Genomic DNA, 27,253 nt, shown 5'->3' with positions numbered 1-27,253 from the left:
ATGGGCTCGGCGGGCGCCCGGGGGCGCGCCACGTGGGTGCTGGCCGGGGGCCTCCTGGCTGCCGCCCTGGCGCTGCCCGCGGGGTCCCGGGACCGAGGCCGGCTCCCCGCGGACCCGGGTCACCTCCGGCGCCCCCTTGGCGCCCAGCCTCCCCCGGATACCCGCTCGGCTCCCGGGGTGGGGCCCGAGCAGACCGCGAAGGTAAGGAGGGCCCGCCCCCAGTCTCGGGACTGACTTGGGAAGTTTGGCTTCACCCTGTACCCGCGGTGGGGAGGCCCCTTCGGGTTAGGGAAATTACCCTAAAGGGAGGGCGGGATCTGAGTAGGATGCAACGCGTGTTCCTTTCCGCTTGCGGCCAGAAAACTACCTGGAAAGGTGGAGACAGCGGTGTGGCTGGTGGCTGTGGGTTTGTACCTTGCCAGAGGCCGGGTCTATCCCCCTAAGCAGCCTAAGAGCTCTGTGACCTAGGGCAGGTAGCTTCACTACTCGTGCCTCGGTCTCCTGATCTGTAACTATTGCAGGGTCCACCCCAGAGGGTCGATGTGAGAGTTTAGATGAGCTCAGGAATGTAGGTAGAGCATCTTACACAGGTGAGTGCTTCGGGAGAGTGTAGCAGTTGATAAAAGGCACTATTGCTGGGGTTTTCTGTGACTGCAAATTTAGCCACTTTCTACTTCACCCTGCCCCTTCCTGTGTGGTCCCTAACTTGGGAGGGCACAGAGCTCTGGCTGTCACCCTAGATTTCCCCTCTCCCTCCGCCAAATCTGGTCACCAGTCCCCCTGCCTTTTCCTCCTAATCAGTTCTGATGTCTGCTCCCCACTCCCTTGCCCACCCGGCTGCATCCACTAGGTTCAGTCCTCACCCCTCAGCCTCTGGCCTTTGATGGTTGTTTCCTCTGGGTCACCCTCACACCCTAATTTCCTGTCCATTCCTCCCCCCACCTCTAGGCGACCTGTCCATGATATACACCTGACCACTCTGCCCCGCCCCCCGCTCGCCACTTATATCCCCTTTCCACCCTGACCCCTGTTGCAAATCCAGGCTTCTATTCCCAGGAATGTCTGTCCAGTGGTCTGGCCCATCGCTGCCCTGTGGTCCTCCCAGCCCTCCCCCAGGTCCCGGCTCCTCTTGTCCTGTTGAGTTTTCTACCTGTAGATCCCAGGGTGCCTGCTATACTTGCTACAGATTTTTAGGTCTCTTAAATGAGATTCCCTTCACTGTCTATGATTAGTTCTTAGGTTTTCACTGGAGAAGACAAAGTAATAATGCTGTGTCAATTTACTGAGCTTTTATAAAGCTCATGATGAACATTTTCACCAGGTCCTTTCAGTTGCTCCTGTCTGGTGTGGTGGGAAGTTATCTGGCCCATTTTGCTGATGAGAAAACCAAGGCCCAGGGAGCCAAGCCCCCAGGCCTGTCCTGTGCTCTCACAATGGCCCCCACGTTCAGAGCTCACTCACCTGTCCTCACCTGATCTTTCCTTTGGGAAGCCAATGCCAGAACATTTACACGGATGCTTGTTGCTAGGCTCTACAAAAGAGTGCTTTGAAAACTGGAACCCAAATGCTCACATTAACTTATTATCTCTCCCCTCCTGCAAAGGGCTAGTTAACAGCCAGTTTACAACTGTTTCCCAGTTGTTCTAAAACTGTTGTGTCCAGTACATGGGCTCCGGCCACGCTGTGGCTGTTTGAATTTAAGTGTTTCAGGTGCCCGATGGCCCCATGTGCTAGTGGCTCCTATATTGGACAGCCCAGACCATGGAGCATTTCCATCATCCCAGAAAGTGCTATTGGAAGTTTGTCAGAAGGAGAGAAACAGTGAAGGCTTGAGTGGACAAGAGGCTTCTGAGTGTTTATGGAAGGCCCTTTAGGTGCCAGACTGTTCTGGGTGCTTGAGATACAAGGGAGCAAGACAGTCTCTGCTCTTAGACCTGCATTCTTGGGGCAGGAGAAAGACACTAAATGCTGTTAATCTATAGTGTGGCAGTTGGTGGTCAGGCTATGGAGAGAAATACAGTGGGCAAAGTGGACTGGGAGAGATGACCTTGAGCGCCGTCTAGACAGGGTGGTCAGGGAGGGCGCTTTTAGGAGATGACAGCTGAGCAGAGCCTTGGATGGAATGAGGGAGGGGCATGGGTGCTTCTGGAGAAAAACTTTCCAGAGTGAGATCATAGTGAGGACAAAGGCCAGAGGTGGGAAGTGCTTAGTGTGGCCCAGGACCAGTAAGGAGGCTGGTGTGGCCTGAGTAGAGGTGGGGGGGAGAAGGGAGGAGTGGGAGGAGGTGAAGCGAGAGGATGAGGAGGGGCCAGATCAGGAAAGGCCCTGTGGCCCACGGTCAAGACTGGCTGTTAGTTTGAGTTAGATGGAAGCCATGGGTGAGTTTTGAGCCGAAAAGTGACTTGCTCTGACTCGTGTGTTTAAAGCATCCCCACGGCAGGTGTGGGAATAGAGGATAGAGGGCAGAGGTGGAAAGAAAAACCAAGAGGGGAGGCATGTGGGAGATGATGGAGGTGAAATGGACCAGGGAGGTTAGTGGAGGGCTGCTGAGAAGTTGTGGATTGGGGATATATTTTGAAAGTAGAGCCAGGGGATTTGCTGGCATTGGATGTGGGTTGAGAGAGAGAGGAAGAGAGGAGTCAAGGATGAAACCAAGGACTTGGGCCTGAGCACATAGAGACTAGAGATACCATTAGCTAATATGCAGAAACCTCAGAGACAGTCAGGAATTCTGATCTGGTCTTGGTGAGTTTGACATACCTATGAGACATCCAGGTAGAGATGTACAGGAGAGTGGGTGGTGGATGGGTGAGTCTTGATCTGGGGCAGGAATCTGAGCTGGAGATCTATATCAAGGAGTGGACGGTGTACACAGGCCTTTAACCCCACAGGGCCTGGCTGAGTTCCCCTTGGGAGTAAGTACGGTTTCGTTTGAGAAGAGTGAGGCCTTAGGGCAGAGGCCCGGAGCAACACCAGGGCCAGGCATCCAGCAAAGGAGATAAGACCAAGACTGTGACCCACAGGTCAAGGGAGGAAAGTATTTCAGAGAGAGAGGGCTCCCCAAAGATGTTCACATCCTGATCCCTGGAACCTGTGAGTGAATTACATCACATGGCAAAGGGAGATTGACATTGCACACGGTGTTCAGGTTGCTAATCAGCTGACCTTATAAAAGGGAGCTTATCTTGGAACATCCTGGTGGTCCCAGGGTAATCCCAAGGGTCCTTAAAAATGGAAGATGGAGGCAGGAGAGAGTCAGAAGATGTGACATTGGAAGGTCAGAGGGATATGCACTGGGAGGCCTCAACCCACGGCTGCTGGCTTTGAAGATGCAGGAAGGGGCCGTGAGCTAAGGAGTGTGGGCTGCCTCTAGAGGCTGGAAGAGTCTTACCCAGAGCCTCCAGAAAAGAATGCAGCCCTGCAGACACTTTGATTTTAGCTCAGTGAGAACCATGTCAGACTCCTAACCTCCAGAACCGTACAGTCATAAACGTGTGTTTGTTTTCAGCCACTCAGTTTGTGAAGATTTGTTACAGTAGCCATAGGATGCTAATACACTCACATACCAAGTGCTGCTGGTGAGTTGTGTGCAATAAGGATGGAGAACTGGCTGTGAACTTAGGCCTTGTAGAGGTCCCGGTGACCTTGTCAGGAGCTGTGTCATCTTGGAGAAGGGGATCACCAGGGAGGGGAAGGCTGGATATTGAAAGTGGGTATCGACTGGCAGTTGGTGTGGTGTCTGTGAAAGCAGGCTGCTCACGGTGGCCAAGGAGCCCCCAGAGAGTCACCCCTAGGCTAGTGATACCCAGGATCCGGCGAGACCTCAGGGAGCCATAGCCAAGGGTCCCCAAGGGTCCCTGGCACTTGAGGGCTTCCTGAGTCATTTGCTACCTGGGATCCTGCCCCTCCCCCTCAAGTGGAAGCGTCTGTTGGGAAGGGGACCTCTGTCCCTCGGTGAGGTCAGGGACCTGCCACAGAGCCTGCCGTGTGGCAAAGGCTGGGTGAAAGGATGGATGGAAAGTTCCAGGGGCAGGGGTCGTATAGGCAGACGTGTGTGGGAGTTGGGTGCCCCGTGGCACCACTGTTTGCCCCAGAGACCTCACGAATGAATTCTAGTCTTTTCTGGTTAACAGACTTTAGTTTTTAGAACAGTTTTTGATTTTAGAAAAATTGTACACATGGTAAAGAAAATTCATATATATTCCCTCCAATAAACAGTTTCCCCTACTATTAGTGTCTTACATTAGTAAGATACATTTATTACAGTTAATGGTCTAACCTTGGTATGCTATTGTAAAAGTCCATAGTTTATTCGAATTTCCTTAGCTTTTGTACCCAATGTCCTTTTCTGTCCCAGGACACCATCCAGGACACCACTTTACATGTAGCTGTCACTTTCCTTGTCTTGAGGACCTCAGCAGTTTAGAGGAGGACTGGGCAGGTATTTTGCAGGGTGCCCTCTGTTGGGATTCATCTTGGTGCATCTAGTAACATGATTTATCGCTATTGGCATTTTTTTATTTGTTTGTTTTCAGATTTCACTATAGTTTATAACAGTGAAAAAACACCCACATGGTCCTGAAGGCATATTCAATGTATGAGCGTCAAAGGAAGACAGATTTAGATACATTAAACTGTTGTTTCTATGTTTATAATGATATGCAGCCACATAAAAAATAATGTACAGAACACCTTGTTGTACAGAACAGCTTTGGGGAATTTTCTCTGACTAGAAATTATCCCAGTTTGGGAACATTAGATTAGACATGAACATAAATTCAAGATATTATTAATTTATTTGAAAGAGTTGAAAATGTAAGAAGGCTGTTTCTACCAGCGGAAACAAAGATGGAAAACTGTCAAATAATTGTGAGTTGCTTGGAATTCTTCCTGGCTTCCAGGAATTAAATTGGGAAAAGACATCTGCTCACACAGTAAACATGATCATATTAGTAAATGTTTCTTTAAATGAAACACACAATGACAAAAATGATTCTTTAGTGGATTCCCAGTCAAAGGGAAAGAAATATTAAATAAGTTGGAAACTCTGCCATGGTCTTCAATTTCAGAAGTAGAGACTAGCAATTAAGAGGAAGTTTTCTGGGATGTTTTGCTGTCGGTGTTGACCTTGAACTCCTGGCTGGACCAGCGCTGGCCAGGTTGCTCCACTGTGAAATTACCCCCTCCCCCTGCACTGTACTTGTTAGGTCACTATGCGCAGGCTGGATGTATGCTCTTAGGAGATTTTTTTTTTCCTGCCAGGTGGCAGCAAAGACTTATTCCATCCACATCAGTGCCTGGCACACGGCATTCTTCTTCTGAGGAAGTGGCATCTCTTTCCACCTTGTGGAAGCACCTTATGGATTAGTGGTTGTCCTGACCACACACACCTGTCCGAGGGGGTCTCGGGGACAGCGTTCACATTGGGGGTGGGGGGCCTAGAAGACCCTGAAGGAACAGGCGTAGTTCCCGTCACTCAGTCTATGTTCTCCTTATTGCTGTTGTTCCAATGACACATGGGCACACGCTCCGCTTACAAGAAATGAAACAATATAGGTGGCGTGGAAACAAGGGATTCTCCCCTGTACTGTGCACAGACTTGGTCCCCAAGACCCAAAGTCTAAGATTTCAGCATACTCCTTTCTAGGCTTTTAAAAGTAATGCGTGGTTATGATATTACATATTGTTAAATGTGTAATTATATATTAAATGTATTAATTAGTATTAAGTATATTGTTAAATATCTACATATATAGATATACTTTCAAGTTATTAAATATGTAAGTAAATATGTAAATATATACTAGTAAACGAACTGTAATTTATATAAAAATAAAGATAATATAAATACATAAATGTAATTATTAAATATATAATAATGTCTTAAGCATATAAAAATGCCATTTTTATTCAATGAAACCATATTATTCATAATTTTATGACCTAGGGATCTAACTTGATATATATTAGAGTTCTTTCTAGGTAATCACAGATCGGCTTTATTTATTTCTTTGTTTATATTTGTAATAGTGGCAAAAGGCACATAACGAAATTGACCCTCTTAACAGTTCAGCGATGTTAAATACATTCACACTGTTGTACTTCCATCTCTAGAACTCTTTTCATCTTGTGAAACTGAAACTCTGTCCCCATTAATCATCAACCTCCCCCATTCTTTTGTCCCCCAGCCCGTGGCCACCACCATTCTACTTTCTGTCTCTATAAATTTGACATACCTCCTGTAAGTAGAATTGTATGCATGGACCACTTTTACTTATCCATCCATCAATGGACACTGGGTTGCTTCCACCTTTTGGCTATTGTGAATAATGCTGCTGTGAAGACTGGGCTTGGCCCACTTCAAGGGCTGTAGCCAGGGCACTATAATAACAGTAATTACTATTGTCATTATTTTATAGTGGTGGGCTCTGGGCCTTTCCAAGGGCTCAGTATTTTACAAAGGTAGAGTGGAGGGGTTGGCTGGGCCCCATTTAGACAAGTTTGCATCACTGAACGAGGTGAAGCAAGCTGGGAGGAGGCTTTGAGGTCCACACTTTTCAGAGGAGGAATTTGAGCCTCAGAGAAGCTGAGAGACTTGGCCAAGGACACACAGCGAGTAAATGGTCCAGTTCGAATCCAGTTCTCCGGACTCCCAGGCTAGTGTTTTATGTGCCACTCTGTGAAAACTTGTAGGATCCTGGGAATTCAGAGATTTGAGGCTCTCCCAGCAACACGGGGTTCATGAAAAGCAGAGATGGGATTTGAACCCAGGTCTGTCCAACTATATGAAATTTCCCCTACACTCTGCTGTCTCCCTAGGCAGCTCCCAGAAATGCAGTTACATCAACCTATACTCAAAAGCTGATGGGATGATCGACTTAGAAAGATTTACATCAGACTTCTGGATGAAAGTGCAGCTCCTCTCCTAGTGAGCCATTTACAAAAATGGCTTTCAACCACTCCTAGTATGTTCTTCGTTACTGTCTTTGTGCCTTTTGACTCTTTTTAGGACTTGCCCCATGGGATTTGGCCCAGTGTGGAAAGCTCTCACTTTCTGACTGCAGGTAAGTTTTTCTTTTGGTTGATTTTTTTATTGATTTGACCACGAGAGAGAGCCAGACCCTAAAGCCATAGCCCTCCTACTTCTGCCTCCCTTGCCCCCTGCTCACCAGCGTGCCTTACAGAGCAAGGCAGTGTGTCACCTTCTACAGCAGCGGGCTGGAGCTTGGGTACACAGTCCAGAATTCAGGGTGAGGTGGTCTGTCTTCATTCCCCCGAAGGCATCTGATAAAGAAAATGCAGAATGTTTGTATTAGCCAAGTGTATGAGTTTCTTTTCGCTGCTGTAACAAGTTATTACACATTCAGTGGTGAAAACAGCACAAAGGTATCCTCTTATGGTTCTGGAGGGCAGAAGTCCAAAATCAGTCTAACTGGTCTGAGTCAAGGTGTTGGCAGGGCCTCACTCCCTCTGAGGCCCTAGGAAGAAGGCCTTTCTTTCTCCAGGATCTGGAGCTGTATTCCTTGCATTCTGCAGGTCATGGCCCCTTCCTCCAGCCTCCAGGCCAGCAGAATAGCATCTTGCCTCAGCCGGCACATGGCCTTCTCTTCTGCCTCTCAGATCTCTCTCTACCTCCCTCTTTAAGGATACCTGGGATTACTTTTATGGGCCCCTGGGTAATCCAGGTTACTTCCCCATCACAAGGCCCATAACTTAATCACATCTGCAGAGTCCCTGTTACCATATAAGGTAACATATTCACAGGTTCCTGGGATTAGGACCTGGGTATCTCTGGGGACTGTCATTCAGCCTACCACACCGGGTGACAGAAATTCAACTGAAACTAACTTAAGCAAAGAGGAATTTGTTGGTCCCTATAACTGGACCTCGCAGGCCCTAGGCACTGCTGGATGCGGGAGTGGTGTTCTCAGGGCTCTGCCTTTCTCTCTCTCTCTCTCTCTCTCTCTCTCTCTCTCTTTTTTATTGGGGTATAGTTGCTTTACAATGCTGTGTTAGTTTCTGCTGTACAGTGAAGTGAATCAGCTGTATGTATGCATATATCCCCTCCCTCTTGGACATCCCTCCCACCTGCCCCCCATCTCACCCACCTAAGTTACCACAGAGCACCGAGCTGAGCTCCCTGTGCATACAGCAGGTTCCCACTAGCTATCTGTTTCACACGTGGTAGTGTATATATGTCAGGGCTCTGCCTTTCTCTTTCCATCGCGGCCCCTGCTTTCCTCTGGTGAGTGTGATTTTCAGGAACATTCTTTCCACGTAGTGGGAAAGACAACGCACTGGCAGCCCTGGACTTTCAGGAGTCTGACTGCTGCCACTTGCAGAAAGGAAGAGACTTCCCAGTAGCTCGGCAAAAGTTCAGGAAAGACCAATGGGTGCAGTCCCTGACCCTGTCACTGGGGCTTGGGGGGAGAGTGTTCTGGGTTCTGTGCCTAATTCTGGCCTCCTGGGGACCAGGATGGGCTGGGATCCAGGCTTTTCTGTATAGACTAAGAATCTTACTGACTAGTGGGGGTGGGGGGCGGGGGCTACCGTGAAGGGAAGGGTCCTGGACAGGCAGAATAGATTTTTGTCCAGAATCTGCTAGGCACAGATTATGAATACGCCTCTTTGTTTTATACCAGGGATAAACATATTTCATTTTTGGGGGGAGTTAAAAGTACTTTTTATATCTTTTAATACTCTCTGCAGTCTTTACATTTTACAAAATCCAATGAGTAAAATAGGTTGAGGTGATATCACAATAATCACAGAGAACTTTTAGCCACTGATTAAGCAGACTTGTCAGTCAAAGGGAGTGCAGTGCACTAAGGACTGTGGTTGTAGTGAGAGCAGGGGGTGGAGGACTAAGGCCACTGGGAGGGCTTCAGGGAGGGCTTCCTGGAGGAGGTGCTGCTCAACTGAGTCCTGAGGAGTGGCAGTTAGCAGGACAAGGGGATGGAGGGAGAGGCTTCCAGGCCTGTGGCAGCCCAGAGGTGAGGGAGTGAGGGTGCATCCAAACACCTGCACAAATAGTACAGGTGACCCACGTGACAATGGCACTAGTGGGGAGGCTGCTGAGCAATGATGCAGTGGGTGGTGATGGTCACTTCAGAGCTTGACTTCCTTCTATACTGTCTGTGGACAGTAGCAGTGGCTGCCTCATTCAGGTCTTCATCAGAGCCTGCGGCTGGGCCTTCTGAGGACCTGGAGGAGCAAGGGGGCACCTGCAGGATGCCTGCACCAGAGAGAAAGCCCAGAGTGGCCTTAGGATTTTACATCCAGCAAGTCTCCTGGGAAAGCATTTGTTCTTAGCGCGAGGGGCTGGGCTGCGGTCCAGAGGTGGGTGTCCTATCCCACTTGTGTGATTGACTCAAACAATCCCGACTGAGCAGCCAGCCTGGGAAAGCTCCTGCCTGTTTCCATGTGAGGGCTGTCAATTCCCCCATGCTCACCTTTGTCCCCATTCCAACATCATGGACTGAATCAACCACAGATACTAGTCTAGAATAAAAGATATTGATTTTATCTAGGATTCCAGTTCCACGTCCTTTTTTTTTTTTAATTTTAATTTTTCCTACATATATTTAGAAATTCTATTAAAAAAGGTTCAAAAGCACTTCTAAAGACCTTGTTATCAATACTCTGTAAGAAAGACAATAACAGGACTCATTCTCAGTCAACACAAGTTTAAATCTGGATAGAAGATAAATGTTGAAAAGGCACAACTCCACAATTCAGGTCACTTCAAAATATAAATTTACACAGTGGTCAGATGAGTTTCCCAAGGACACAGCTGGTGAGTGACAGAGCCAAGATTCGAACGCAGGGCTGTCTGATGCTAGGTGTGTAAGAATCACCTATGGCTCCTCCCTTGCCTAGTAGTTCTGACTCAGTAGGTCTGGGACGGGGCCCAGGAATGTACATTTCAGCCTACAGCCCAGGTAAGGAGCACAGACTTCGAGAAACACTGTCCTTAAGCTCTGTGTCTCCCAATGAGAATGCCTCGTCTTCTTGGCAAAGAGATGGTAAGTCATTCATTCATTTACTCATTTATTCACTTACTCAGCAAAGATTTTCCAAGTGTCTTCACGTACCATGTGGTTTACCTCTGGAGTTTAACCACTGCCTTTCTGTATTATGTAATTTATGTGCATTGTTATTTTGCAGTAGAAGCACCATTTGGAATGAAATTCAATAAGAAAACGGAAGTCTTTGACCCATCCCCGACTTCTGCAGCCTCTAGTGGGCCGTGGATTCATTCCATATTTGCTTTTATACCCTCGTGGCCCAAGAAGACCTTGTTTAAAAGAGAGTCTGCTGTAACACACCACTTGGTAAGTAACATGTTCAGTTCTTTAAAAGACATAGCAGAAGTTGTAAAGAAGCCAATTTTGGACCATGTGTGTAGAAAATGTCACAGGCTTTTGTTCCTCCAAAAAACCTATTCTTCCTCTTTCACTGAATATAGTTATACTTGGGAAGCAAATCCCTTTTTCTTTCCAGAGAGCTGCTTCTTCTGTACAATATACAGTATTTAGATGAACAGGATGTGTGAATCTGAGCATTGGGCCCCCGCATCTGCTGGTTCTAAAGCAGGGCAAGGGGTCCTGTTTTAACCAGACTGATTCACTTGCCCCTCTTATGAAAATGCTGCTACCGATGATAGGGCTAGGTGTTTAACAGATATTTTCTATTTGCCAGGCATGAGGCTTAGCACTGTCTATGCATAATCTCACTGGAGCCTCATTACGAGTTTCTTAAACAGGTACTGTTTTTATTCCCATTTTACAGAGAGGAAGTGAGGATTGGAGAGATTAAGAGGCTTGTTTAGGGTCCCACAGGCCGAAGTGGCAGAGCCAGGATTTGGGGCCCCTTCTCCCCCTGTTCTTCATATTCTGTGTAATGCGTTGGCTTCACATAGCGCTGACTTTCACCTAAGCTTTCATGACTTAAAATGCCTTGAGGACCACTGCGTTCAGCCAACAGGCTACCATGGCCACAAGCCCCTTCTTGGCTCCCGGCTACATGTTTGTATTAGTTTCCTAGACTGTGTAACAAATTTCCACCAGCTTGGTGGCTTAAAACGATGACATTTATTCTCTCCCTGTTCTGGAGGTGGGAAGTCAAGGTGTCAGCAGAGCCGTGCTGTCACTGGGGGCTTGTAGGAGAAGATCCATCCTTGTTTCTTCCAGCTTCTGATAGCTTTCCTTGGTTTGTGGCCGCCTCACTCCAATCTCTATGTTAGGATTCCTTGGAGAAACAAAGCTGGTAGAAACAAAACAGGTAGGACACATGTGAGGGAGAGAGGGGGGCGGGTTTATTTTAAGGAATTGCTCATGTGATTGTGAGGACTGGCAAGTCCACACTCTGCAGGGCAGGCTGGAGACCCAGGGAAGAGCTGATGCTCAAGTTGGAAAGGTGTCTGCCACAAAATTCCCTTTTCCTTAGGAAAAACCTCAGTCTTTTCCATTAAGGCCTCACCTGATTGGGCGAGGCCCACCCACCTCATGGAGGGTCATCGGCTTTATTCAAAGTCCATTGACCTAAACATTACTCTCATCTAAAATACCTTCACAGTGACATCTGGACATGTTTGACTAAATATCTGGGTACCATGGCTGGGTACCATGGCCCAGCCAGTTGACGTGTAACATTTACTGTCACTCTGTTTCCACCTTCTTGTGGCCTCTTCTCTGTGGCTGTGTATTCTCCTTTTGTGTCACTGATCAGGACACTTGTCATTGGATTTAGGGCCTAGCTAAATCCAATCCACCTAAATCCAGAATGATCTCATCTTGGGAGCCTTGGCTTAATTACATCTTCAAAGACCCCTTTTCCAAATAGGGTGACAGTCCCAGGTTCTAGGCTTTAGGACGTGGAGCCACATTCAACCCACCATGTCGGTCACTTTCTTTCCAATCCTCTCAGTGACAGGTGACTCAACCCCTCTTTCGGCAGAACCTCCGTCCTCCATCCCCCCCTCCTGTGTGTCTTTGCCCAACAAGCTATGTTTATTCAGCTGTCGTTTGCAAGATGCTGTGTGGGGATCAGAAGAGTAGAAAGCCAGGTGTCTGCCCTCAAGGACTCACTGGGGGCCTGGCACGTCAGAGCATGAGGGTGGGGTCGTGGACAGAGACTCGACCAGAATCAGAGGCCAGCTGGTCAGCTCATGCTGCTGCATGTGGTCAGCGTGCTCTCAGGAACCACTTCCCCTTTCTGTGTCTTTGTTCGCTTCTGTACAACGAGAGGGTCACGCTCTGGAGAGGGGTGTGCGGTGTAGGAGGATCATGGGATACGGAGCACACAGCCTGGGGTGGAGTCCAAGCTTCCTGCCTATGCAGCCTTGGGCAAGTGCGTTAACCCTCATGAGGCTTAGTTTCCTCATCTGTAAAATGGGAGTAATAGAATTCATATGTGTACAGTGATGGGCGTATGCCTGGCACTTGGGAAAGAATAGCCATTGTTATTATGATCGTTGGTATCACTGAGAGCTGCCCGGGGTCTGTGATTGAGAGTATGGCTCCACCCACTGCAGATGGAGAGGGGCAGGGCAGACAGCGGGGAGGCATGGCCTGGGGTCACGGGGCATCTGGCAAGGGCGGAAATGAACAGGGACCAGGTGTGATTACGAGGAGCAGCGGGGCTGGTGAGCGAGCTCTGGCTTTCCACGGGTCTCCTTCCAGGGGAGCCATCGTGGGGCTGGAGGAGCCCAATCCCGGGTTGATTCTCTACCTGTTGATGATGCATCCAGCTCATGGGAGGTGTTCACTCAGTCCCTGCTGTGTGGCTGGTGTACCCCACACAGGACATGTGCGCAGTCCTTAAAGGGTTTTTCCACAGCTCTGCTCACAGTCCTCCTGCTGAAGTGTCAACCCTGGTTTGCTGAGTCCCTGTGACGATGGTGTCATTGACACGCTCCCCAGACCAGGACACAGCCCCGTGGGATCCATGTCCACGTTCTTCTTCCCTCCTACGTTTTAAGTTCCAGTCCTGTAATACTCCTTTTAAAAAATCCTTCAGGATTGATGGGAGTTACTACACCAGCAGAAGTAACCCCTCTGCCTGGCCCTTTTAAAAGTTCATCTTGTACTTTTACTTGACAAATGTAGCACGAACTATTCTTCATTTTCTAATGATTTCTATATTTTATTGTAGTATGGAGACGTTTCAAGAGACATTCAAGGAACTTCTGAGAATGGAGTAATTTTTCAGAAATGTGCAGTGGTGAGTATTCATACGTAGTTTATACGTAAAGAGAAAATAATTGAATTTGCCCAAATCATATATTAGTAGAGTTATGTATTTAAAGAACTGGCGAATCACGTGGTTATCTACCCATGTCTGGATGGACACGGCTGATGATACGACCCACAGGGATCTTATATTTTATATGGCAGCGCCAGGACTAAGATTTTTTGGTAACAATAAAATTATTGGCAGTGCAAATCCTCTGTGATCATTTAAAATGAGAAAGTATATATTTTCTCTCAGATTTTAACATTGATATGATGCCCGACCGTTTAAAAATTCACTTAATGTCTTTTAGGTCTTTGACCCTTACTGATCTCATGAGATGGCTTTCACATGATCCTGTGTTGAGGGTCCCCAAGACCACCCTCAGGTTCAATGCTTCCCTAGAAGGACTCACAGAACTCAGAAAAGCGGTTCTACACACAGTTACAGTTTATAAGAGCAAAATGATATCGATTACACTCAGCAAAGCAAAAGGCACATAGGACAGAGTTCTGAGGAGACCAGGCCCAAGACAGCCAGTCTTCCCCTGGTGGAGTTGAAGGAACGGCATTTAATTTGCCCAGCAATGATGTGTGGCATCAAACAGGGCTGCTCACCCAAGCCGTGGAATCCAGGATTTTTTTTTAAGGATCCATCACGTAGGCATGGAGCACCCGTGTCGCTGACCTCCGTTATTCAGGTCACCTGAACATGGCTTGGCCCAAGGCCCTCACCGTGAACCACGTTGTTAGCAGAGACTACGTGGGATGGCCCAAAGCCGTAGGATATAAAGACACTCTTATCAGGCAGGATATGCCAAGGGCTTTAGGGGTTAGCCTCCCAGGAGCTGGTCCTCTCTTTGGGATGTGCAGGGTTTGGACAATCCAAGCCTGCTGAGCTGACCATGCACTGCACAGCCCTCATTTCAGCCCAGGCCCTCAGCTGTCTTGCTCCCCTTCCTGGATAACATTGGTGCTACCAGTTTCTCCTGTGTCCTTCTAAAGATGTTTCCTGCCACATGCACTCAGTTATGAGTGTGTGTGTGTGTGTGTGTGTGTGTGTGTGTATGCACGTATGTGCATACACATACTTTCCTTCTTCCCTTTTTTACATTGGTGCCAGTATTCCATACACAAAGTTTTACAACTTGCTTTTTTCATTTATTACGTTCCAGAGCTCACTCTTCTTGGGACATACATGGCTTCCCTTTCTTTTCTCAGCTCCTGTGTCTCTTTCAGCAGAGCTGGGGTGAAGGAAGGGCAGGAGTGGTGGGAGACAGGGTTCGAGAGAGGGAGCAGGGCAAGGTCGCAGAGGCCAGGTGGGGAGCCAAACTGCTGATGGGCCACTGGCTTTGAATAGCTGAGCTATTCATTTAACTTTTTTTTTTTTTTTTTTCTGGCCTCACCACATGGCTTGGGGGATCTCAGTTCCCCGACTAGGGATTGAACCTAGGCCACAGCAGTGAAAGCCTGGAATCCTAACCACTAGGCCACCAGGGAACTCCCTAGCCCTGAGCTATTCAAACACATGGGCAGGCAAAACCCTGAACGGGGCGACTGGCCAGGAGACAGGAGACCAGCTTGGGGCAAACCTGGAGATCAGATGGCAGTCAGAGGCCCTGGACTGGCTGGGGCTGAATCTTCAAGCTAACAGAGTAAGAAAGAGCCACTGTTTGCTTTTCTTGGTGACACCAGTTGTCACAGTCTCCCCAGCCTGACTGTGGTCCTGTACGTGGATGTTTTTACTTCTAAGTTTCTCTGTGGGCATGGTTTCACTGCTTTTCAGTGTCCCGGTTTCTTAGAAATTATCTCTGAGCAACAGCTTGGCAAGCCAGAGTCAGAATTCTCCTGGGGCCCTTAAAATCAAACCTGATAAATTCTGGAACCTTTGTGAGACCTTAATCCCCCTCCCACGGGCACAGGTGGAGCTGGGGCCTCGTTTTGGGAAGTTGGGTTTGCCAGCAAGCCCGTCCTCACTTTGCCTCCTGTCCTAGGTGTCCGTGCAGAGCCAGTGGCCGACAGCTCACGTGCAGCTGTTTGTGAACAACACCAGGACGCCCGCGGCTGCCAACCTCTCTGACCTGCTCTTACTGGACAACATCACCGGCCTCACCGTCAGGGAGTCGGCTGGAAACCAGACCTCCAGAGGGTTCCAGGCTTTCAGGAAGAAGTTTCTGCAAGGTAATAGCCACGTGTATGAAGTCGGGGGTGGAAAATGATGAAAATACGTACAGATACTCACAGAGCACGGGATGTGCAGCAGGCATCTTCTTAGACACGAGACGTGTGTTCATGCAGTTGGTCCTCACAACAGATTGTACCATCAGGACATCAGAGGAGGAGACCGCTGCTCAGTATCTGCAGCCAGGAAGCTGGCTTGTCACTTAGGTTGAGAGAGGTGGGATTTGGGGAAAGAGTTTTTGAAATGTATATATATATACAACATTTATTATGAAAAATTTCAAACATACACAGAGATGATAGTGAACCCCAATATATCCATCACCCAGATGACCAAAATGACCATCACTCAGTAAAATGAAGAGCTTGTTTTGGGGAGTGCTGGACAGACATGGGCATGGTCTGACATCAGCCCTGGAAGCATGCTCTTGATGTGTTCAAGCGTGTTCAGGCGTGTTCACGGGAGTAACCCCGCTACTGATTGACTCCCTTTCGAGGTATGACACCGTCACTGATTGGCTTTCAGAGATGTGTTTCCTGAGGCGGGTTGTCATTGGTTAAGTAAGGAGATTTAAAATCAGTTCTGGATGCAGTTGTTACTATGACTTCAGAACTGTCAGTTTTCCTAGGAAGGTTGAGATTTCTTTTATTCTGAGTAGGTGCCCTGTCTTCAGATAAAGAGACTAAGGTGGTGAGGAACTTGCCCAAGGCCATAGGACGGGCACTCAAGGCTGAGATTCAAACTCAGAAAGTCTGGATTCCCCCATCCACCCCGTACCCAGGATGCTCTAGTGCCTCTCACACACCTGGGACTCTTACTGACCTCTCCACTTCCGTACACATGGCCCACGTTGCTTATCAATCCCACCACTCTTTCTCTCTGAGTCTAGATGAAGCCTCAGAATCCTTCTTAATACCATATTATTGACAGAAGCTACCAGTGGAGTTGGCCCACAGGTAGTGACCTCTTTGCTGACTCTGGTTTAAGCGGTGTCATAAAAACTGTATGATACGTTCCAGCTAAGCGATCTTCAGTGCCTTTCTTCAATGATGTAAAAATAAATCCTGCAATTCTTAAACTGGTGCTCAGAGAGAAGAACGTGGGGCTGTAAGCAGAGCACAGACTCGGTCTCAGACAGACCTAGCTTGACTCCTAACTTAGCCATTTTGGAGCTGTGTGGCCCCCATAAATCACCATCTCTGAACTCCAGACGTGGCATGTGTATAACAGCCTCGTAGAGCTGTTGCAGAGGCTAGACAAGGTGATGTGGCCTGGCGCTCTGCCTGCTCCAGTGTGGCTTGCCTCTCTCGTCTTGTTGCTCCAGTGGTATTTTGTAGTTCTTGCTCCTGCGGACCGAACTTGTCACTATTCTCCCATGGCTCGGCATCAGCTCCTGCTCTCGTGTCCGTCTGGAGGGTCCTTCTCTCCTTCCCTGCATCTCATTCACCTGCCCCTCCTGCATTTCACCTGCTTGGAGCCGGGACCACCCAGGCACTTCGTGCATGAACTCACTGACTTCCGCCCCAACACACGAGCTCTGCACACCCTTGAACCTCAGCCTCTGCTCCTGTGAACTGGGGGTGCTGGTGACACGCTTCAGGGAGTGCTTCTAAGGAGAAGCTAGTTCATTCACGAAAAGCAACACAGCCTGGCCCGTGGGAAGTGCTCCCAAGTCCATGGCTATTTTGTTGTGATTATTTTTATTTTTGTGTTTGGTAAAAAACACATAAGAGCTACCCTCTTAACAAGCTTTTAAGTATACAGTACAGTACTGTTAACTGTTGTACAGCAGATCTGTAGAACTTTTTCATCCTGCATGACTGAAACTCTATCCCCATTGAATAGCAACTCCATTGCCCCCGCCTCCCAGCTGCTGGCAACTATGTTTATTTTTGTGACTGTATTATTATTGTATGTATGCCCTCGCCTTACTTCTGCCTACTAGATTCTACATGCCCTGAGAGTAATATCCAAACTATGTTTGTCTGTAACTTACCACAATCTCAAGGGATATGACATTGGTTTTCAACTTAGTGGCATGACACTTTTTTCCCAAAAAGTAAGTATAGAACTACAGAATCAAATGACCCATCCGACCCCAGCTCATTGATGCTCTGACAATATCAATATCATTTTCATCATCATCATCATTTGCTGCTTTAAAAGAGCCACAGGTCCAAGAGGGATGGGTGGCTTCCTACTTATTAACTGGGTGACCCTAAACGAGTCACTTCATCTCTGTCAGTCTCAGTTTTCTCTTCTGTCCGCAACAGGAAATATTGTTCTTTCCATCTGTCTCAGGACATCATTTGGCGATCAACTGGTTGATGTCCTGCAGACCTTTTGAGGGTGATAAAATCACTGCCAGGTCTGATTATAATGACCTTCACCGGTATTATCATTTTAATCAGCAATTTAATCTTTATCACCTTATCTTTATGATCTAACTTTTATCATCAAACACAAATAAAGTAAAAATGCTGAGGATTTTTAAAACAAAAATCCTAGGGATTCCACAGGCTCAGTGCTAATTTCTCCTCTTTTCTTTACATCTTTTTGAGGTCTCAGTACATTGAGAGATGAAGCACAGTATAGCGTGTTAGGGATAAAATATCACCCCTGATACAGGTACAGGCAGAGTCAGAGGACAAGTGTAGGTGAGATCAGGTGGGCTGGCTGACCGACCAGCAGAGTTGGACAGGCTTTGTCACCCACTGGGCATGTTGGGATGGTTCCCCCATCCTGACAAAAAAGCAAGCAGGAGTCTTCTTTCTGCCAGTAACCCACTCCCACGAGTGAGACAGGCTGGCTGGCAGTGCATACCCAAACTTTCCATCAGATGGCGCGCATTGCCCAGTGAGAAAGGGGCAGGGAGGGGCCAGCCCTGTTTCAGGTGGGGCACCCATGCTCAGGGACAGAAACCTCAAGGGTGGTGAGTGTGTGCTTCCCTTGCCGATCTCCATCGTTTTGTTCTCCAGACCCGCTGGGCTTCTGGTTAATCTGAGGATTGCCAGGGGCGTGACTAGTGCCCTGAGGAAGGAGGACAGCTGTTGGTCGGGACTCAGGACGGCCCCGCCCCCCCAAACCCCCATTCGTTGCCCCTGTGTGTGTCCTTCTGGGGCTGCTGGTTGGTGGAAGAAATTTTTTTTTCCTGCCCCATGAAGGTTTTGGAAATGATTCGAGTATTACATTATTGAAATAAACTCAAAGGATACTCCAGACCCGAGGCTGGAAATTCTCCCTAATTCTAATACCCATTCAGATCACATCCTGCTACGCTATTAAACAAAGTACGTCAGGGGCTTTGCAATACGATTCAAGGACAGCCCTGAGTTCATTCGCATCAAGATCCTCCAACAATGACCCGCCAGCACCTCCCTTTTGCAAATTCTCCCGGAGAAATGAAAAGTTCAGGAATGAACCCCTGACAGATAGAAATCCAAATATATTCAAGTCCAAAAGGAATTAAAATCTGAGATCAAAATTTTTGCCCTTGTAAGTTTTGAAGTCCACAGTCAAAACTCTTAAATTAACGCTCCCCAGACCGTCTTCCCATTGTTTGATTCTGTCCAGACTCCCCCGATGGTTGTTGCTGCTGGGAGGAGTTGGGGTTCCTTCAGCAGAAGAAAGGGTGCAGCTCCTTGACTCAGAAGCTGAAATTCATTGAACCCCAATTTTTTCATATGCTTCACTTTTAAAAATTTCCATGAAGGTAAGGGGACACGAGAGGATCATATAAACAAAACGTGGTCTAGCCAGACGGTGGGCTATTACTCAGCAATAGAAAGGAGTGAAGTACTGGTACACACTACGACATGTATGAACCTCAAAATAAAAAGGTTTGCTCAGGGAAGGAAACCTGACACAAAGAACACAGCTTGTATGATTTCATTTCTATGAGATGTCCCAAAAGCCCAATTAGTCCCCAAAAAGTAGATCAGTGATTGCCTAGGGCTGGGGGTGGCTATGGAGAGTAACTGCCATTGGGCACCAGGCTACTTTTTAGGGCGATAGGGATGTTCTGAAATCAGACTGTGATGACGGCTGTACGACTCTGTAAGTATACAAAATTCTCTAAATCTCACGCTTAGAACAGGTGAATTGGGTGATGTATAAATTTTATCTCAAAGCTGTTTTTTTTTTTTTTAAAGTATCACAATCTCATTTCCACATCCACCCTATTCAGACAACCAGCCGCCAGTCTCAGCCTCTGGACAGACACGGCCATGTCCCCAGAACTGCACTCAGCATCTTCCCCAGGCCGTGGCTGAGGCTTAGAGGTATCCGTCAGAAAGAGCAAGGACAGAGATGTTGCTTTAGTTCACACGTGCCTTCGGTTTCTGCCAGGTATCCGGAGCCCACCTGAGAACATCAGCTCAGTGGGAGAACTCCGCCTTTAGTAGTTACGGTGGGCACAGTCTATTTCCAACATCAGATGGAAGGGTCCCCAGGGCACGCTGGCTCTACCTCCAGAAGGTGGGGCTGAGACATCCCTGCCTCCTACAAAGCTGGAAACCTGCAGTGGTGGCCACCCTGTCACCCACTTTCGTTTGGGGTCCCTCTTTTTCCACCCATGCCTCCGGAGCCTGCTTGTTCACCTGGGGGTGTGACTGAGTGTGGCCCCTCCCGATAGCAGAGCCGTCTTCTTCTAACCAGCCCTGGCTTCTGACTAAGGGGAGCTTTGAGTCAGAAATCCTGTCTCCTAGGAAGCTTCTCTGTTTGCATAATTAAGCCATCGAAGGCCAGCCAGAGACTATGAGGTTGGAGGAGACCCTACGTGAGCCTGAGTGACCTTTTCCACTGCCCCTTCCCGCACCCAGTCTGGCACTGCTTCCCTGTGCTGCATGCTGGGCTTTCAGAACCAGCTGGAGGTGTCAAAGCGGCAGCTAGTGTCACCCAGAAGTCCTATAAAAACTCTGTTCCATCATTGTGTGGATGGGATCATTGGGAACAAATAGGTCCCCACCTGGATTCAGAACAAAACAAAAAGGTTCTGGATTTCCTAAGTGTATGACATCCTGAATTAGGAGGACTGGCCTGCCCAGCCCCAGGATGGGGTGGAGCCCAGGTAAAGCTCCTTGTAAGGGCACTGACAACCCTTCCAAGTGAAAAAAGAGGGGGTCCAAGAGCACACCTGCCCTGATAAAAAGTATGTGAGATCAAAGGAGCCCTTGCTGCCGCTGTCAGCTGGGACGCCAGCTGCCTTTGGATGCTTGGCTGTGTCTGGGGTGTGGCAGGGACCCCATTCTTGACCCACATGTTCCTTCTCTCTGAGCAGTTGGAGACTCCTTCTCCGTCAGCTACACAGCCTCGCTCGAGGCCAGAGACGTTGGGAGTGGAGAGGTCCTGATGCTTCCTGCCCAGCTCTCCTTCCAGAGTTCATCACCGGTATTGTCTTTGTTACTTTGGTTTCTTTCTTGTCACTGTTGTTTTAGAAACCCTGGACACAACATCTGGTAGTTCATTCTTTTCTTCGTTCCATCCTTCATTTGTTCAGTGATACCCAATTCTGGATAAATGCGCAGGCTCTGGAATCTCACACACTTTACCATGAATCAGGCTCCCTTGAAGCTCCTTGTGACCTTAATTACTTTAACTTCTGTGGACCTGCTTATCAAGATATGTGAACGATAGATGTTAATTTCTCATCGCTGTGTCTTGGGCGTAGTAAGCACTCAACCAAGTATCTCCCATTTGTATTGGTTTGCTAGAGCTGTTGTGAAAAAGTACCACAGACCAGATGGCTCAAAGACAACAGAAATTTGTGTTCACAGTCCTGGAGGCTGGAAGTCCAGAGCAAGGTGTGGGCAGGGTTGGTTCCTTTTGAGGCCTCTGTCCTTGGCTTATAGATGGCTGTCTTCTCCCTGTGTCCTCACGTGGTCGTGCCTCTCTGTGTGTCTGTGTCCTAGGGTCCTCTTCTTTTAAGGACACTTTTCAGGTGAGATTAGAGTTCACCTTGATGGTCTCATTTTACTTTAATCACATCTGTAAAGGTCGTCTCCAAATACAGACACATTCTGAGATAGTGGGGATTAGGGCTTCAACATATGGATTTTGGGGGGATATGATTCAACCTGTAACCCCATTACTATTAGCACCTTCCTTTTCCATTCACTTTTTTTTTTTTTTTTTTTTTTTTTTTGCGGTATGCGGGCCTCTCACTGTCGTGACCTCTCCCTTTGCAGAGCACAGGCTCCGGATGCGCAGGCTCAGCAGCCATGGCTCACGGGCCCAGCCGCTCCGCGGCATGTGGGATCTTCCCGGACCAGGGCACAAACCCGTGTCCCCTGCATCGGCAGGCGGACTCTCAACCACTGCACCACCAGGGAAGCCCCTCCATTCACTTTTTTGTTAATCCACGTAGGCAGTGAATGTGGTTGGTTGCATGACCCGTGCTACATGCTGTGCGCTCCTGGGAATACAGAGGAGGAGATCGGTGCTCCGCTCGAGGCCGGAGATATTGGGAGTGGAGAGGTTCTGTTGCTTCCTGCCCAGCTCTCCTTCCAGAGTTCATCACCGGTATTGTCTTTGTTGTCAAGACAATATTGTCAAGATCTCTGGCCGCGAGATCAAGGAGCTCGTGCTCTAGTTACTCTGGTCATTTTGTTCTGATTTCAGTCCCTGGAGGAAGTACCTTTTATAATAGACTTAGAAAATGAGGCTCCAAGGGTGACTGCCCCAGGTCACGTGGCAGAATCAATATCGGACCCCACAGCTGCCGGATCCTTCCATCCAAGGCTGAGGGGCCTGTGTGCAATGTTTCTGCTGCAGTAAGAAAAATAGTCCTGGATAAAATTAAATAAAATGAAAGATTCCCAAAAGGTAAAGACAAGATATGAGAAAACTGTATAAAACTGTCAGAAAAGACAAATGTCTCAGAACACAATTAAGTGCAAAGTCAAGAACAGAGGACAAAGAAGGATACAAAAGTGGAGGTAAAATGGCCCAGAAGAAATACCATCCGAATTTCAAAGGACAGGAAACCAAATATGTTAAAGTCAAAATTTAAGATAAGGCAACAGTCAGAAACCAACAGTGGGAAACTCAGAAACCCAGTGAAATTGGAAGCCTCCACCTCCTTGTGTAGGGAGGGGACGTTAGGCCAGGGCAGCTTCACCTCCCAGAGGAGCCTGCTGGGGAGGCTGGTGGGGCAGCAGGAGGCATGAGGTCTGGGGCCTCCCACTCCAGGGCGACCTCCTTGGCTGTCACCTCCTGACGGGTCCTGTCCGTTGCTTTGCTTGGTGCCTGTCTGTGTCATATCAACCCCATCCCCCCAGTAAACCCCCATCCACCACTAGAATGTCACTCCATGAGACCAGGGACCCCATTGGCCCTATTCCCACGTATGTTCTCAGTGCCAAAAATAGAGCCCCACCCATACTAGTTGCTCAGTAAATATTTGTTGAGTGAACGAATGAATAGATCAGTGAACTAATGGTTCTTGGGCAGGTATAGTTTTTTTTCTTTTTTAACTTCTCTGAGCCTCTAGTTTCTCATCAGTAAAAGGGAGATTGTTCTATAGTCTCCAGTCTCTTGTGGGGATAAAAGAGATGATTTTATATTTGCACATGGCCTGCAGTTTCTTTCCGTCCCCTTCCAAGCCTTCAGGTGCTCTCTGGGCAGTTCTGTAGACAGAGTGGAGAGTCCCTCCCCCCCACCACGTGGAGATTCCATGTGTTGTATGTTCCTGCCTGCATTAGACTGTCAGCATCACCCTTCCTGGCCCTGCCTTAGAAAAGGCCCGTGGAAGGCCGGCGTTTGCTGAGTGGATAAGTGCTCATGATGGTGAGCGGCTCCTATGCCTCGTTCTCCAATCCGTTCACCCATTTGGACTTCACCGTTTCTTTGGGTGACTCCTAGGCCATCCTGCGTGATGGCAAGAAGGTCCAGTGTAGGGCTTCCCTGGTGGCGCAGTGGTTGAGAGTCTGCCTGCCGATGCAGGGGACGCGGGTTCGTGCCCCGGTCCGGGAGGATCCCACGTGCCACGGAGCGGCTGGGCCCGTGAGCCATGGCTGCTGAGCCTGCGCGTCCAGAGCCTGTGCTCCGCAATGGGAGAGACCACAGCAGTGAGAGGCCCGCGTACCGCAAAAAAAAAAAAAAAAAAAAAAAAAAAAAAAAAAAAAAAAGTCCATTGTATTTGGGGCTGAACATGATCAAAGTTTGAGTGAGACTCACGACAGTTCCCCAAGAGAACTACTCTGCTTGTCAGCCATAAAGAGGCTCACACTACAAATGGGAGAATAAAGGAGTTATTTAAAAATGCAGGTGCCCAACTTGAAATCCTTCAAGTTAGTGTGGAGCTGGTGTCTGGTATTTCAGAGGTGGGAACGCTGTCCTCGCTGTGTTTTCAGAACAGTTCAGTGTTTCTGAGTTTCAGTTTTCCCACCTGAGAAATGAGAGGGGTAGGAAGACTCCCCACAGTCTCTTCTAGTTCTGACACTTTCACATGGTATGAGAGCAGTGGAGAGGGTAATAAAAATAGTTACCACTTACTAATCCTCACAGCATGAAGTAGGTACTGTCAGAAATGCATTGTGTTTAGATCTGGAAACTACTTTCTCAAACACACACACACAGGTGTGCACACATGCATGCACATGGACACACATGCACATGCACACATGCACATGGATGCACATGTGTGCGTGTGGATATGCATGCACATGGATACACACGTGTGCACATGGATATACACATGCACACGGACACATGCATACACGTGCGCGTGGATGTGCACATGGATACACACATGCACACACACATGCACGTGGATATGCACACATGCACCTCAAATTCATACAAGGGTAGATGAGACAGGACCTAGATGAAGGGAGGTCAAAGAGGGGAAAATCTAGAACATTCATCTCCAATTCCTTACCATTTATTGTATAAACATCCTGCCCACCTTATAAAACCATCACTGGATCTCACGTGGTCCCTGTTTCCTGACTTCAGGCTGTGATCTAAAACATGTTTCTCAAGCCTTGAAGTTTATGTAGGCGCGGGGCTGAGGATTCACGTTTTGCAAAGAGATGAAGTACACTTTCAGCCCCTTTCTGCTGAGACTTTGAGTGTCAGGAAGCACAGGGAGGAGGGACCCAGAGGGAGTGAAGAGAGAGGAAACTGGCCTTTGAACCCACTAGTTCAGGAGACCCTGAAACTCACAGGGCACCATGAATATTCCGAAGCACAGACAATTCAGGAACAGAAAGGGCAGAGAGATTGCTTCATAGGTATCTCTTCTTTAAAGACTTGTTTATTTGTTTGTTTCTTAAAATTTCCATTTCCTTCCTGAAAAAGAAAGCTTGTGGCATTTCGACTTCCCTTGGAAGCCTCCATCAGCTTGTCCATGATGCAGTTGGGATGCCCCAGTGCTCCCAGTGTGGCTGCTGTAACAACTGTAGGGCATAATCAGGAGGTTTCCTACCTCAGTTGGACCATCACTCAGATCAAGGGAAAATGCCTCCAAGTGGCCATGATAGGATCACACAGGGGTTGCCTAGCTCACTGGACTTCGGGCTCCAAGTCTCCAGGCCAGGTTACCTACATTGATACAAACACTCATCACCACCTGCTACACCCAATAGCAGTAATACTTTCATATCACTCCTGTCTATGTGCCAGGCACTCTTCTAATTAATCCTCACAGCAACCCTTCAAGTTGAATATAATTCCCATTGTACAGGTGAGGAAACTGAGGCACAGAGAGGTCAAAAACTTGTCCAAAACCAGAGTGCTGGAGAGTGATAGAGCCAGGCATGAACCGGGGTAGTCTGGTTCTCTCCAAACTACCCTGCACTGCCTTTCAGTTGCAAGATATTCTGACTCTACCCCCAGGAAGAAGTATGATCTCATGTTGAGTCTCCGCAGATACCACATGGTTGGACAGATAGCATTCATAACGCTCACCCTTCATTTTTCCATTTCCTGTGTTTTCTAAGCAGAGGAGTATTAGAAGGTATTGGGAGGAGACACATAGGGAGTTGGGGTTTAGGGGTGTTGGGAGCATTGGAAAGAGAGCCGACAATCGGATCAATGACATCAGAGCCTGTGATTCTCTCCCCCTTCCTGAAGGGTACAGACTAGATCCCGGAGGGTGAAAGTGGCTGCTCCAGGTCGGAAACTGGTGTTTGGATTGCACACACGCCTCTAGGAGAGAAGGAGGCATCACAGTTTCATAGACCTTTCCCCCAAAGGGACTTCAAGACCTCCACAAGCCTCCACCCGCAAAGTCAAGGGCCCGGTGTTGCTCCAGGCATGGTGGGTCGGTGGGTCGGAAACACGAAATGTTACACCTTGTCTCAGATGCCAAAACCTATTTACTGAAGTGCTTTCTTTTTTCTTTTTCTAGAACAGAGCCCAGCTAAAAGCCCTTTTCACCATAACAACAGAAGAAAAGATAACGGTAGGTAGGAGAAAATCTTTGACCTGGACACATGCTTTATGCCCCCAGTGTGTCTTTTTATGCCTTTGGTGTGTGGTCTCTTGCTGTCCTCAGAGCCAAGGGTAGGGGCCTACCGCAGGCCTTAGCCTCCCAGACACGAGCCAAGGCTGGGGGCTCTGTGCAGTCTGGGGTCCCCCAGTGTGGCCTGAGGCTGTCTGGCTAGTTTCCTGGATGACCCTTTCATCTGGGCAAGATGGGTCACAGGCTGGGGCCTCACCCACCCATCAGCCGGCTGGTTCCCGCCCTGCAGTGTTCACCCCACAGCTAGTGGGTGATCATGTTTTGTCTTCCCAGAGCTGCTCAGGGCCCTGCAGACCTGCTTCTGCTGTTCACCATTAATATTTCTCCATTTTTGTTCATCATTCAATCACCCACAGCTCATGCCTTCACTCATTCACATGTTCATCAAGTGTTTATTCACTGTATAACCACGCTCCACATTTCTTAAGCACCTACTAGGTGCCAGGCATCCTAAGCAGTCTTCATTTGCTGAATTGTGACATCTTCACCATAATCTGAGGGGATAGATTGTATTTTAAATCACCTCCATTTCATAGATGGAGAAACTGAGGCACACTTAGGTCATTTGCCCAAGGTCACATGTTCAAGGAGGTCATTATCGAGTGGGGAGATGAGACATATGCAGGTGATGGCCCTAGAGTGTTGTGGGAACAACGGGCTCTTGCACCAGAGGCCTGGACTTTCATCCCTGCTTTTCCACTGATTGTATCTGACCTTGGGCACATTACTCACCTCCGTGGACCTCAGTATCCTGGCTGTAAAATGAGAATAATAATAGTACCCACTTCACAGGGTGGTCGTCAAAGTAAACGGATTGATGCAGGCAAAGCACTAGGCACAGTGCCTTGCATTCTGTGAGCGCTCAATAAACATCGTCAGTATTATTACACATGGAAGTAACGCTGCTGTGCAAGTGTTCTGTGTTAATTGCGAAAAGAATGTTATGTATCAGGTTCTCAAGCTTAAATTGCCACGAGGACGGCGCCAGCGCTTTAAGTGTGTGAGTCAGGCCCACACGAGATTCTAGGGCGCAGTGGAGTCTGAGGCAGCCTGGGGATTCCGATCAACCATCACCCACCATCCCTCCCCCACACTGAGACATTAAACAAGGGCAAAAAGCCAAACAAACCATGTACATCAGCTGTGACCGAACTTGTGAGGTTGTGACCCCACATAGGTGTTGGGGGTACTGACAAGGGAGAAAGGGTGGGCTCGGCGGGCTGGGTGGATGACAGGCCTCTTGGAAGAGGTAAGAATTCACTTGGATCTTAAAGGAAGAGTTAATTAAGGGTGGAGGAGAGGTTTCTAAAATATGTATCTGAAGATCTGACGTCAAGGTTAAGCCTGTTTGACTGTAGGTTGGACATGAACCAA

The 27,253-nt window shown here is 48.2% G+C and overlaps 1 protein-coding gene across 5 annotated transcripts in view; it reads left to right on the top strand.

Moving 5' to 3' along the window:
* Nucleotides 1–27,253, top strand: part of EVC2 (EvC ciliary complex subunit 2) — a 148,919-nt gene continuing 121,666 nt past the window's right edge. For all 5 annotated transcript variants that reach the window (XR_010841121.1, XM_067036395.1, XM_067036394.1 and 2 more), the window contains exons 1-7: nucleotides 1–201; nucleotides 7,010–7,064; nucleotides 10,168–10,334; nucleotides 13,156–13,224; nucleotides 15,227–15,413; nucleotides 20,693–20,802; nucleotides 25,766–25,819. Coding sequence is in view for 4 of the 5 variants with exons in the window: in XM_067036395.1 (XP_066892496.1) it covers nucleotides 1–201; nucleotides 7,010–7,064; nucleotides 10,168–10,334; nucleotides 13,156–13,224; nucleotides 15,227–15,413; nucleotides 20,693–20,802; nucleotides 25,766–25,819 (843 nt within the window). In the remaining variant the exon portion in view is untranslated. The remainder of the gene's footprint in view (nucleotides 202–7,009; nucleotides 7,065–10,167; nucleotides 10,335–13,155; nucleotides 13,225–15,226; nucleotides 15,414–20,692; nucleotides 20,803–25,765; nucleotides 25,820–27,253) is intronic.

This window comes from Kogia breviceps, chromosome 6 (assembly GCF_026419965.1).
Source record: "Kogia breviceps isolate mKogBre1 chromosome 6, mKogBre1 haplotype 1, whole genome shotgun sequence".
In the NCBI taxonomy this organism is placed as follows: domain Eukaryota; kingdom Metazoa; phylum Chordata; class Mammalia; order Artiodactyla; family Physeteridae; genus Kogia; species Kogia breviceps.
Note: the sequence above shows the minus strand (reverse complement) of the source record. Positions and strands in the feature narration are given on the sequence as shown.